At 45.0% G+C, this 11,657-nt stretch overlaps 2 protein-coding genes across 2 annotated transcripts in view; both read left to right on the top strand.

Moving 5' to 3' along the window:
- Positions 1–3,409, top strand: part of Kiaa0100 (KIAA0100 ortholog) — a 32,864-nt gene extending 29,455 nt beyond the window's left edge. Inside the window, exons 32-38 of the mRNA XM_026780866.1 lie at positions 782–868; positions 1,226–1,336; positions 1,466–1,601; positions 1,695–1,825; positions 2,243–2,344; positions 2,624–2,758; positions 3,178–3,409. Coding sequence (XP_026636667.1) covers positions 782–868; positions 1,226–1,336; positions 1,466–1,601; positions 1,695–1,825; positions 2,243–2,344; positions 2,624–2,758; positions 3,178–3,357 — 882 coding nt within the window. The 3' untranslated portion in view covers positions 3,358–3,409. The remainder of the gene's footprint in view (positions 1–781; positions 869–1,225; positions 1,337–1,465; positions 1,602–1,694; positions 1,826–2,242; positions 2,345–2,623; positions 2,759–3,177) is intronic.
- A 725-nt stretch (positions 3,410–4,134) lies between these two features.
- Positions 4,135–8,693, top strand: LOC101991344 (uncharacterized serine/threonine-protein kinase SgK494). Its single transcript, XM_013347162.2, has 12 exons — positions 4,135–4,335; positions 4,928–5,173; positions 5,269–5,352; positions 5,459–5,527; positions 5,868–5,937; positions 6,145–6,249; positions 6,413–6,453; positions 6,834–6,861; positions 6,946–7,035; positions 7,110–7,198; positions 7,304–7,414; positions 7,785–8,693. The coding sequence occupies exons 1-12, from the start codon at positions 4,279–4,281 to the stop codon at positions 8,007–8,009; spliced, it is 1,215 nt and encodes a 404-aa protein (XP_013202616.1). The 5' UTR covers positions 4,135–4,278; the 3' UTR covers positions 8,010–8,693.
- Positions 8,694–11,657: the final 2,964 nt, after the last annotated feature.

Raw genomic sequence — 11,657 nt, 5'->3', positions numbered from 1 at the left:
TCTGTAGCTTTGGAGCCTGTCCTGGAACTCCCTTGGTAGACCAGGCTGGCCTCGAACTCACAGAGATCCGCCTGCCTCTCTCTGCCTCCCAAGTGCTGGGATTACAGGCATGCGCCACCACCGCCCGGCGGGGGTGGTTTATTCTTAAAACTAAGGCTCAGAGGGAAGTAATTTTCTAAGTCAAGTTGGAATAGTACCATTCTGATACTGACAGCATTTCTGCAAATGTCCTGCATTGGGAAAAATATTATTACTAGGGATGTTTGAAAATAAATGAGATATTTAAATGTCACAGTAACTAAAAGTATTAACAGTTGGAGGTTTATTCATGAGAAACATTAGATTAGAGGATTTGTAGATTGTATATGCGATTGAAGCTGGGCAGTGGTGGTGCACACTCCACTCAGGAGGCAGAGACAGGTGGATCTCTGAGTTCATGGCCAGCCTGGTCTACAGAGCGAGTTCCAGGACAGGCTCCAAAGCTACAGAGAAACCCTGTCTCAAAACAAAAAACAAACAAGAAAGGGAAAAATAGTAACAGTTGCAATTGAAAGAGATATTGATGAGATGTGATAGTGCATGCATATAATCTCATCATTCTAGATGTGTAAAGAGGATCAGGAGTTCAAAGCCACAGGTACAGTTCGAGGCCTTATGAGATTCTGATTTAAAGAAGAAGGAGAAAAATGAAATCAGGAGGTTAGATTAGTACATATAGTAATTCTCTATCGAGTTCCTAAGGAAAGCTTATAATGAACAGGACAAATCTGTCTGTCTATAGGTGAATAAGTCTGATGACACAGCAGAACATCTCCTGGAGTTGGGCTGGTTCACTATGAACAATCTTCTCCCCAATGCTATCTATAAGGCAAGTCATTTGCGGGGGGAGGGGGGGTGAGGATGGTATTTAGGCAAGGCTGTGTTCATTCTAGACAAGCACTCTACTAATCTACACCCCCATCTATATGGCAGGCCTTATTTCCCCATTCCTAGCCCACTCCCACACACTTTAGAGCAAAAGGGTATTTGTGATGGCTTTTTCATATCAACTCATAATAGGAAGCAGTGTGATCTGAGATGGTATAGCTTGCCCAGCTTAGCAAGGCTGTTGGTTTCAGTTCTTACTTCTATGGAAGGTTTGTGGATTGATTTGTTTTGTTTTGTTTTGTAAGTTGATTTTTAAAAAGAGAAGACATTTAGTAGGGTTATTTGCTTTGCCTTATAGGTGGTTTTGCGGCCCCAGAGTTCCTGCCAGTCGGGGAGACAGCTAGCCCTCCGCCTTTTCAGCAAAGTCCGACCACCTGTTGGGGGTATCTCTGTTAAGGAACACTTTGAGGTTAGTAAACGGTACCTTGAGAACCCAGGGTCAAAGGGCAGATCACACTAAAACCTGTTAGACTGGTTAGTAACTAAAGACAAGGCTAACACCTGAGCTTAACTGCTTCTTCATCTCTTTTCCCCACAGGTGAATGTGGTGCCTCTCACTATCCAGCTGTCGCACCAGTTTTTCCATAGAATGATGGGATTTTTCTTTCCTGGTCGTAATGTGGAAGATGATGAAGTTGGTGATGAAGAGGATAAGTCCAAATTGGTGACAACTGGTGAGAATTGTTACTCTGGAATGCCAGAAGAATAGAATAACACCCAGAGCCACTTCAGGAAAAGGATGAGTGTTGGTGTTTGCTTTTTCATAGGAATTCCAGTAGTGAAGCCTCGGCAGCTGATGGCAACAGATGATGCAGTTCCACTAGGCCCTGGGAAAGGTGTAGCACAGGGTTTGACTCGGAGTTCTGGGGTCAGAAGATCATTTCGCAAATTACCTGAGGTATGGCACATGTCCCTAAAGACTGATTGTGGAAATGCACTCTATAATCATAACACTTGGGAAACAGGAGTCGGAACTTCATGAGTTCAAGGGCATCCTGGACCACATGAATCCTGTCTCGCAAAAGAAGCCCTCAAAAACAAAAATAAAAACATTCTAATATGCTTAAAAGGTTTTTTTTTTTAGCCAGGCAGTAGCGGCACGTGCTTTTAATCCCAGCACTTAGGCGGCAGAAGCAGGTGGATCTTTTTTTGTAGCCTGGTCTACAGAGTAAGTTCCAGGGCAGCCAGAGCTGTTGGACCTGGCTGGGTCTTTTTCTTTTGAGTTTATTCCAAGGTTGAGAAGATGGGAGTAATATTTAGGATATTTGATTTCTTCTGGTTTTAGAGGCTTATACTCCTTTCTTGTCTTTCCTAGCACCCAGTTGATGATATTGACAAGATGAAAGAGCGAGCTGCCATGAACAACTCCTTCATATACATAAAAATCCCACAAGTTCCACTGTGTGTCAGTTATAAGGTATGTCCCATCCTAGCACTTTCTAGAACAGAATAAGGGAACTAAAGATGATAGAGAGTGACAACCAGGCTTCCTGTGAAAGTGAGCCATGATGACAACCCTGCTCTTGCTTCTGCTTCCTGCAGTAGTCAGCACCAATACCAGGCTGAGGTAGGGGAAATCCAGTCTGTATCCAGTCTTTATCTGTAGGTTGCTGTCATAGGAATTATACTCCGAGTACTGTCTTAGATTCAAGATGGCAGCTGATGTAATTTTTCCTTCCTCCTTTTCCTTTTGCAGGGTGAGAAGAACAGTGTGGACTGGGGTGACCTTAACTTGGTGCTACCCTGTCTGGAGTACCACAACAACACGTGGACATGGCTGGACTTTGCTATGGCTGTCAAAAGGGACAGCCGAAAAGCTCTGGTTGCCCAGGTATCTCACCAGGGCTCATGGCTGTTTCGTTAGCAGGGACTGGCAAGCAAATTGCCTTCTTAGGGGCATTTTGTTTTACACTATATTAAAAGATAGCCAAGAAAGGGGCAGATAAAATGACTGATTTTGTCCTTTACATTGCCACAATATGATCAAATATTTGCTGTTTTATTTCATGTTAACTATCAAATTTGAGGGAACTAAGGGCTGCTACAACCTCAGCTTTAGGGATTCTGATTAGATTGTAAGCTTCTTGAAAGCAGAAACCATTATTTATATACTTTATTATTTATATATTTTGAACTGCCCCCTTGTGCTTTGCATGTAAATTTAATAAATTTTTGAATTGGTTCAGTTTGAATTGTTTGGCCTTTCCACTAATATTTTTGCCTTTCCTTTTACTCCTTTCCACTTGCCAGGTAATCAAAGAAAAGTTAAGGTTGAAACCTGCAACAGGGTCTGAGGTCCGGGGAAAGCTAGAGACAAAATCGGACCTGAACATGCAACAGCAGGAAGAGGAGAAAGCACGTCTCCTTATTGGTCTAAGTGTGGGTGACAAGAACCCTGGCAAGAAGTCCATCTTTAGCAGGCGCAAGTGATCCAGAGATCCAAGTGACTACAATATCGAATCTGACTCTGGTTCAGGATCCAGGGACTTGAGGGTGGGCAGAGCTTCCCCTCATCCCACGGGATTTGTGGGGCTTTGGAGCTTATAGGGAGCTGAGAGAGACACTTCAACAACTGGCCTGTCCCTGCAGGGCATGGTGGACAAAAGTGCTAAATTCCCTCATGCTTATTAGTCCCAGGGCAAGAAAGGCAAGAGAACCAGAAGGCCTATGGAGTGTGTTCAAGCCTAGTATCCTACTCTTGGGGGCAAAAGAAAGGGTGGGGGGATAGTTTTGATCAAGTATGATAAATTTTTATAAACAGACATATATATATATAGTATATATATATATATTTCTAAGTGTAATTGCTCTCCCTTTGTGCCAGTAACCTGAGGGGAGGGTCTGATCCTCTGTGCCTCACTCCACTGCCTTGTTGTATGAAAGGTGTTACTGTTGGGGGAGGGGTCAGCTTCCCAATCTGTGTTCACTTGGGAGGATGGCATTAGGAGCCAGGGCTGGCCATGGGTACCTTCCTTTCCCCCCTGGGGAATCCCCTGGAGAATGGAGAAAAAAAAAAAAGATTTAAAGAAAAAAAATATTTTAAATTTGATTCTGGCTTCTCTCTTTTTTTCAGTTGTATTGAGTAAAAACGTTCAAGTTGTCTGTGTCCTTCCCTCCTCACTAACCCACCCATTTCTTAACTGCCACTGTAATATGACTGTGGCCGTTCTCCATTGCTTTGAAGTCGTACAATAGATACTTCCCAGCCCTGGTACAATACTCACCTAAAGCTGATGGGTCTATGTACACTGGAAGAGGCGGGGCTCCTGGGTACTACAGCATCAGAGAGAGGAATTGCTTATGTAACTGGGACAGCAGATTTAGCAGAAGGAGAGGAGGCAGAGACTGGGGATGGGAGCAGTGAGCTGTCGGCAGGGGCAACACACCCGGGTATCTGCTCCTCAGAAGGTAGGGTATGGGGCTCTTGCTGCCTATGAATGGGAAGTGAACGAGGTATGGGCCTGAGGCCAGAAAGTGCCTAGTTAGGAGCCTGTCAGTGATAGCCAGTGTGGGGGTCTGGGCATAGAGGCTGTTATGTGAATAGCCCCACTCAGGCACAGATTGTATTCCTGGTTTGTCATAGGGAAGACAAAACTGTTATTGTCATCAAGATTTTGAATTACGTTGAGGAAATCTAGGTCACATCACAAGGCCTGGGAATTTTCCTTCCCTCTAGAGCAGTGGTTCTCAATCTATGGGTTAAGACCCTTTGGGGTAGAACAACCCTTTCCTTGAGATCACATTAGATAATCTGCATTTCAGATATTTAGATTACAACCTATAATAGTAGCAATATTACACTTATTAAATAGCAGTGAAAATTTTATGGTTGGGGATCACTATAACATGAGGAACTGTATTAAGTTAGCAAAGTTTCCTGTAGCGTTAGGAAAGTTGAACCATTGCTTCAGAGGTTAAGACTTCTGAAGGAGTACCTGTTAAGATGGGTAGAACCTTCAGTGCCTCATGAGCAGGCTTAGAATAGTTCCCTTCTCAGCAGGGTGGCAACATCCAGGGTCCCTGGGCCCGAGGCTGGAAGAGCCTCTTCTGTGGTATGGGGGCCATCAGGTCAGGAGTGGAAGAACTAAGGGGACTTCAGAGGCATCAGTGCCTACATCAGGAGCCCCTCCAGCCAGCCCCACTGCAACTAGAGAAGCCTCTGTCTGAGTGGCCAGTGCCTCAGTTCGTCAGCCTCTTCCTACCAGAGTTTCCCATGAGGCCTGTTAGGGGGCAGCAGACGCTGCAGGTAGGTCATTGGAGTCCCGGGAAGTGTGTCTGGGAGGAATCTAGAAGCAGCCAGTCTCAGGTGCCCTCTTCTCCATTTTTTTTCTTTTTGTGCAGATTTTAGGCCTTGTGGCTAAAGGGTCTTTTGGAACTGTCCTGAAAGTGCTAGATTGTGCCCAAAAAGCTGTATTTGCAGTGAAGGTAGGAGTCACCCAGTACTTACTATTTACAACCTATTAGTTTCAGAGATTAGGAGGAATAAATTGAACAGCATTATTTTCCACGAGTTATGCCTCTCCATTTGTAGGTGGTGCCCAAAGTAAAAGTCCTACAGCGGGATACCTTGAGGCAGTGCAAAGAGGAGGTTAGCATCCAGGTATGCAGAATTCTGAAAGCATGGCTGGAAGAACTAAATTGCTGGTGGAGAAAGTCCAACTTACCTGCTTTTCTTGGCTCTACTTTCCCCATGTTTCCACCTTGGTGCAATGTAGCACCAAAATAAGTCTGAGAAAGTTGTTCTTAGGTGTAGATACTGCAGGTTCTGCCAGGGAACTCTCCTTAGCAGTGTGCTGGCTCCAGGGTTCTCAGGTAGTCCCAAATGAGCTCTCAGGTGAAGCAGCACTTCATTTCAACACAAGGCAACACCTGATTTCTTGGCTGCTCTTAATCAGCAATAAGCTTGTTCTTTCCTAACTAGCTGTTTTCTTTGCCTCTAGCGACAGATCAACCATCCTTTTGTACACAGCTTGGGGGACAGCTGGCAGGGGAAGCGACACCTCTTCATTAGTGAGTGGACTGGGTTTTGTCTTCACCCACAAAGGCCCACAGACCAGTCTCCTAATCTGACGCTATTCTGCTTTGCAGAATAGTATTTCTGTAATCTGAAAGAAGAGGGGAAAGGCTGGCGGGATTAGTTTGGGCAGGAGGTCTATAATGCCTTGAGCCCAGGCATTGTAGACCCCAGATATTGCCTAGACTTCTGGCGCTTTGCAGTGTGTAGCTACTGCAGCATGGATCTCTACTCCCTGTGGTCTACTGTTGGTGGTTTTCCAGAAGCTTCTATCCGTCTCTTTGCTGCTGAACTGGTCCTTGTGCTGTGTAAGTGAAAAAGTGGTAAAGGATATAGAAAGGGAAGAATTAAGTTGGTGGGGAGGGGAAAACAGGATTGATATTCAATTCTGGAAGTCAGGGAGAGATGGGATGGAGGCTATAGAAACTGGCATAGACGAGACTATACACCCATGCTCACCGTTCTCCACAGGCTATCTCCATGACTTGGGTATCATCCATCGGGATGTAAAGGTAGAGTTAAGTCTTTTTTCTTAGTCTGAGGAAGAACCTCAATAAGAAGTTCCAACAGGTCTGAGAAGGCCCTGGGGAGCAGAGACAGTTTATTTGGGTTCCTATGGATGCGAAGGATTTTAGGTATGGGTCCTCCAAGGATAGGTTTGAATGCTGAGTGGACTGAAAGAAAGCCAGGTGTGGTCATACCTGCCTATACCCAGCACTGTTGGGGGTGGGGCAGGAGGAATGCTGCAAGTTTGAGGCTAGCCTGGTATATGTACCAGATTCCCAGCTAGTCTGGGCTACATAACAAGACCCTATGTCAAAAATAACAATGGAAAACCCAAATCAGAGTCAGTGGAAAGAGTAAGATAATGTCCTTTCGCCCATGATTTCAGATGGAGAATATCCTTCTGGATGAGCGAGGTATGTCTTCTCCTCCAGTCTCAGGATGAATGGTACTTCTGCAAAAAAAGACGTAGGTCAAAACACTGTCTCCTTATTCCATAGGCCACCTGAAACTGACAGACTTTGGTCTGTCTCGTCGCCTATCCCAGGGAGCACGAGCCTATACTATCTGTGGCACTCTTCAGTGCATGGGTGAGAGAGCAGCTAAAGCTCTGGTGGGGAGGAGCACCTAGGGAAGTGAGTGACAAGCCCCTTTCATACCATAGCCCCAGAGGTCCTAAGTGGTGGGCCTTACAACCACACTGCTGACTGGTGGTCCCTGGGAGTGTTGCTTTTCTGTCTGGCAACTGGCAAGGTGAGAGAACAGTAGTGGTGGTGAGCAGGGAAGAGAGCTTTACTTGGTGGGAAAAAGACCTTAGAAAGCCTTGTCTTCTTCCTGCCCCCTACCCTTTTAATGCAGTTCCCTGTGGCTGCAGAGAGAGATCATGTGGCCATGTTGGCAAGTGTGACCCACTGTAAACCAGAGATGCCAGCTTCTGCCACTCAGGAGTTCTCGCTCCTGCTCCATGAGGTGAGGGTACAAATTACTTTCCTTTTAGATTCCCAAGCCCATTGAAGTGATTTCCCAGCTCTTCTCTCTGTCTGATGAGGGTTGAGATGCTCCAACTACCCCTGTAGCTGGTACTGCAGATCTCATTCCTGAGTTTCTGCCACTAAATCCTTTTCTCACCAGAAGAGAAGGTCCTTTTGAAGAGCACGGGCCAGTTCTACCTTATCATCTGCAGGTTCATCTCCTTCATCCCCACCAATCCTCCCACTCTCTCCAACCACCATGCTTCTCTTTCACAAATCTTCCTGCCTTCCATAGCTACATAGACTGTTTGCTCCCTCTCACCTCTGTTTAGCCTTTCTTAGCCCAGTCTCCTTCTGTTCTCCTTCAGCTCTTATGCCAGAATCCTCTGTACCGCCTACGTCATCTGCATCACTTCCAGGGCCACCCTTTCTTTCGGGGTGTGGCCTTTGACCCTGAGCTCCTAAAGAAGCAGCCAGTGGACCTTGTCATGGAGACACAAAATACCAGTCCATTGGAGTCCATGCCCTTCAAGGACTTTGACTGTGATCTGGAGTCATTGGTCCACACCATCTCCGCTGATTCTCTGCTGTAGCTTGGGGGCCAGCTGGAAACCTGAGGATTTTTACTACCAACTCAGTATGACCACCTTGAGGATCCAGTTTTTTCTTTGTTGTCCCTTACTATTCTATTGTAGGTATTGGGCCAGAGTTTAGATCTTAGGCATTCTGCAGCTGATAGCCAAAACTGTCCCTAATGCTTTCCTATCATACAGCCCACCTCTCAATCGCAGGCCAAGGCGGTGACCTTTATTTCACTTCTCCAGTACTTTCCTTAAGGTGCCAAACAAAGGCTTCTTAAACTTTACCATCTCCATGTTTTTCTGCGATACTTCCTTTCTTGGGCAATAATGACACTTTGTGAGATCCCGAGGTGCTAATTATATGTTTAACAAGCTAGTCAGAAGCAACATGAATGTTTTTTACAGATTGCAAAAACTGGCATTTCAACACCTGAATAAATTTGCAGTTAAAAATATGACCTGCCAGGTGGTGGTGGTGCACAGCTTTAATCCTAGCACTTGGGAGGCAGAGGCAGGAAGATCTCTGTGAGTTCGAGGCCAGCCTGGTATACAGAGCAAGTTCCATGACAGCCATGGCTGTTACACAAAGGAACCACCCCACCATGAACGATATAGGAGTTGGAGAGATGGCTCAGTGTTGAGAATGATCATTGCTCTTGCAGAGGACTCAGTGGAGTTTTTAGCATTCAAAGTGGGGACCTCACAAGTTCCTATAAATCCAGCTCCAAGGAGAGCCCACACCTCTGGCTTCCTTAGAGTGAATACCCACATACACAAACATACCCACACAGGCACATAAAAATAATTTAAAATTAATTGTATATGCCAGGCATGATGGCACATGCCTTTAAGTCCAGCACCCAACAAGGCAGGTAAATCTCTGTGACTTTTGCCTGGTCTACACAGTGAGTTCCAGGACAGCCAGGCTGCATACTGAAACCCTATCTCAAGAAAAGGGCAAAATGGTCCAGTGGGTAAGGGACTTGGTGTGAAGCCAAGACTCCCATGGGAGAAGGAAAGACACAACATGTATGTAATCCCCCAAATAAATAAATAAATAGATAAGTGTACCTGGACGGTGGTGGCGCACGCCTTTAATCCCAGCACTTGGGAGGCAGAGACAGGCAGATCTCTGTGAGTTTGAAGCCAGCCTGGTCTACAAGAGCGAGTTCCAGGACAGCTAGGACTGTTACACAGAGAAACCCTGTCTTTAAAAAACAAAAAAATAAATAAAAATAAATTAAAAGTTTTAAAAAAAGGCTGGAGAGATGCTCAGAGGTTAAAAGCACTGACTTGTTTTTTCAGAGGTCCTGAGTTCAATTTCAGCAACCATATGGTGCTCTCTTCTGACCTACAACATACATACAGACAGAACACTGTATACATAAATTAATAAATAAGTTTTTAAAAAAAGAAAATGTGATCTGGAAGCTACTCTTCAATAAATACAATTTTTAAAAACTAGAAAGTGAATCAAACAGTTGCCTAATGTGAGGAAGAAAATAGAAACTTCAACATGGGTGGATTATGTCTTCTCTAGAATAACATGAGAGCCTCCTAAAAGGACACAAACATTATTAAACTGATCATTTTTCATACAGTCCAAGGTTCAGAGTTTGTTGTTGAGTTTTTTGTTTGTTTATTTCCCCTTTTGACCTGGACCAGCAGAGAACCAGGGATTCAGAAAGTAAAAAAGGAAAGTTTGGGATCAGGTCTTACACAAACTGGGCCTCAAGCCACACCAAGCGAGCTTATTAAGGACAGCATCTTATATATAATTTTTTTTTTCTTTTTTGGTTTTTCGAGACAGGGTTTCTCTGTAGCTTTGGAGCCTGTCCTGGAACTCCCTTTGTAGACCAGGCTGGCCTCGAACTCACAGAGATCTGCCTGCCTCTGCCTCCCAAGTGCTGGGATTACAGGCGTGCACCACCACCGCCGGGCTCTCATGTATAATTTTCAGAGAAATGGACCAGAGTCAGCAGAAAACTATCTATAGTGGAACCAAGTAAGCAGGATGCTAATCAAGCAGTGTTGCGCAAAGGGAACACAAGATCCTCACAGGTGGGCACACAGCAGCCTTGGGACTGGTAGCCACAGCCTTTTAGGGGAAAGAGTTGGTTGTCGGGATATAAAGCAACAGCTCCTCCAAGGCCCTGGCCCTGGACCATTACTGGCTCTGCTAAGCATATTCCTGGTTTTGAGCTGTGTTCCTCCTCATACACCAGGCCTCAGGGAAAACCTTAAATTGGCCTGGCTCCTAACACCTTTAGTTTAAGATTCAGTGGTTTTGTGATCCTAGGGATCAAACCTGGGGCCTTATGGATGCTAGGTGAGAATCAAGGTCATCCACATAGTTTGAGGTCAACTTCAACTTGAACTGACTATGAAACCCTATCATATACAAAGTAAAAACAGAATAAGGACAAGGGCAGTAGATTACACGATACTGTGTACCTAGCATAGGGCTACTACTATCAGTTCATCTGATCACAGTAGCACAATGAACTAACGTCCTGAGGAAATGATGGATATGTCACTGGGTCCCTTTTGTAGGTCATGTTAAATAGCTTAGCGATAAATGTCATGTGTTGCCTGTGAGAACCAGGTGTGATGTCTCATATCTGTGACTCAAGCACTTGGGAGATAAAGGCAGAAGGATAATTGGGAGTGTTGAGGTCATCCTATGCTGCCTAGTGCATTCCAGTACAAAACTCCAAGAAACCTAAAAGGTATGGCATGGTGGTGTACACCTTTAATTCCAGTGCTCAGGAGGCAGAGGCAGGTGGATCTTAGTGAGTTTGAGGCCAGCCTGGTCTACAAAATGAGTTTCAGGACAGCCAAGACTGTAACAAAGAGAAAACCTTTATCAAAAAGAAAAAATAATAATAAAAGATAGAAAAAGAAACCTAAGGGCTGGAGAGATGGCTCAGCGGTTAAGAGTATTCCCTGCTCTTCCAAAGGTCCTGAGTTCAATTCCCAGCAACCACATGGTGGCTCACAACCATCTGTAGTGAGGTTTGCTGCCTCTTCTGGCCTGCAGATATGCACACAAACAGAATATTGTATACATAATAAATAAATATTTTAAGAAAAAAAAAAGAAACCAAAAAAGGCCAGACGTGGTGGGACATACCTGTAATTTCAGCATCCAGGGATTGGAGGCAGGAGGACACTTGAAGGTCAAGCTAGCCTGGGATCATACTGAGTTTGAGGCCAGTTTGTTTGCAGGAGGGTCTATCTCAAACCTTTAGATGGGAATCCAAATGCTATAAAAGAAAATGTCTTGACCATATAAAAAAATGTACCTCCGTGGCTCAGTGCTTGCTACTCTTTCAAAGGATGTGAGTTTGGTTCCCAGTACCCACATCAGGCAGTTTATAACCTCTTGTAACTCTAGCTCCAGCAGCACCAGGCATGCATGTGAAACAAAGAGAGTTACACAGAGAGACCCTGTCTCAGAGAGAGAGAAGTCAGGTAGTGGTGCCACGTGCTTTTAATCCCAGCACTTGGGAGGCAGAGGCAGGTAGATCTCTGAGTTCAAGGCCAACCTATTGCCAGGGCTGTTACACAAAGAAACCTTGTTTTAAAACAAAACCAAGCCGGGCGGTGGTGGCACACGCCTTTAATCCCAGCACTTGGGAGGCAGAGGCAGGCGGATCT

Source organism: Microtus ochrogaster, chromosome 7 (assembly GCF_000317375.1).
Source record: "Microtus ochrogaster isolate Prairie Vole_2 chromosome 7, MicOch1.0, whole genome shotgun sequence".
Classification (NCBI taxonomy): domain Eukaryota; kingdom Metazoa; phylum Chordata; class Mammalia; order Rodentia; family Cricetidae; genus Microtus; species Microtus ochrogaster.
Note: the sequence above shows the minus strand (reverse complement) of the source record. Positions and strands in the feature narration are given on the sequence as shown.

What these genes read in the sequence shown, in the direction of transcription:
- LOC101991344 (XM_013347162.2), top strand. Translation starts at nt 4,279, where the DNA reads ATGGGAGCAGTGAGCTGTCGGCAGGGGCAACACACCCGGGTATCTGCT. An exon ending in TGAACTGGTCCTTGTGCTGT is followed by an intron (nt 6,250 to 6,412) that starts GTAAGTGAAAAA and finishes CGTTCTCCACAG; the next exon opens with GCTATCTCCATGACTTGGGT. An exon ending in TCATCCATCGGGATGTAAAG is followed by an intron (nt 6,454 to 6,833) that starts GTAGAGTTAAGT and finishes CCATGATTTCAG; the next exon opens with ATGGAGAATATCCTTCTGGA.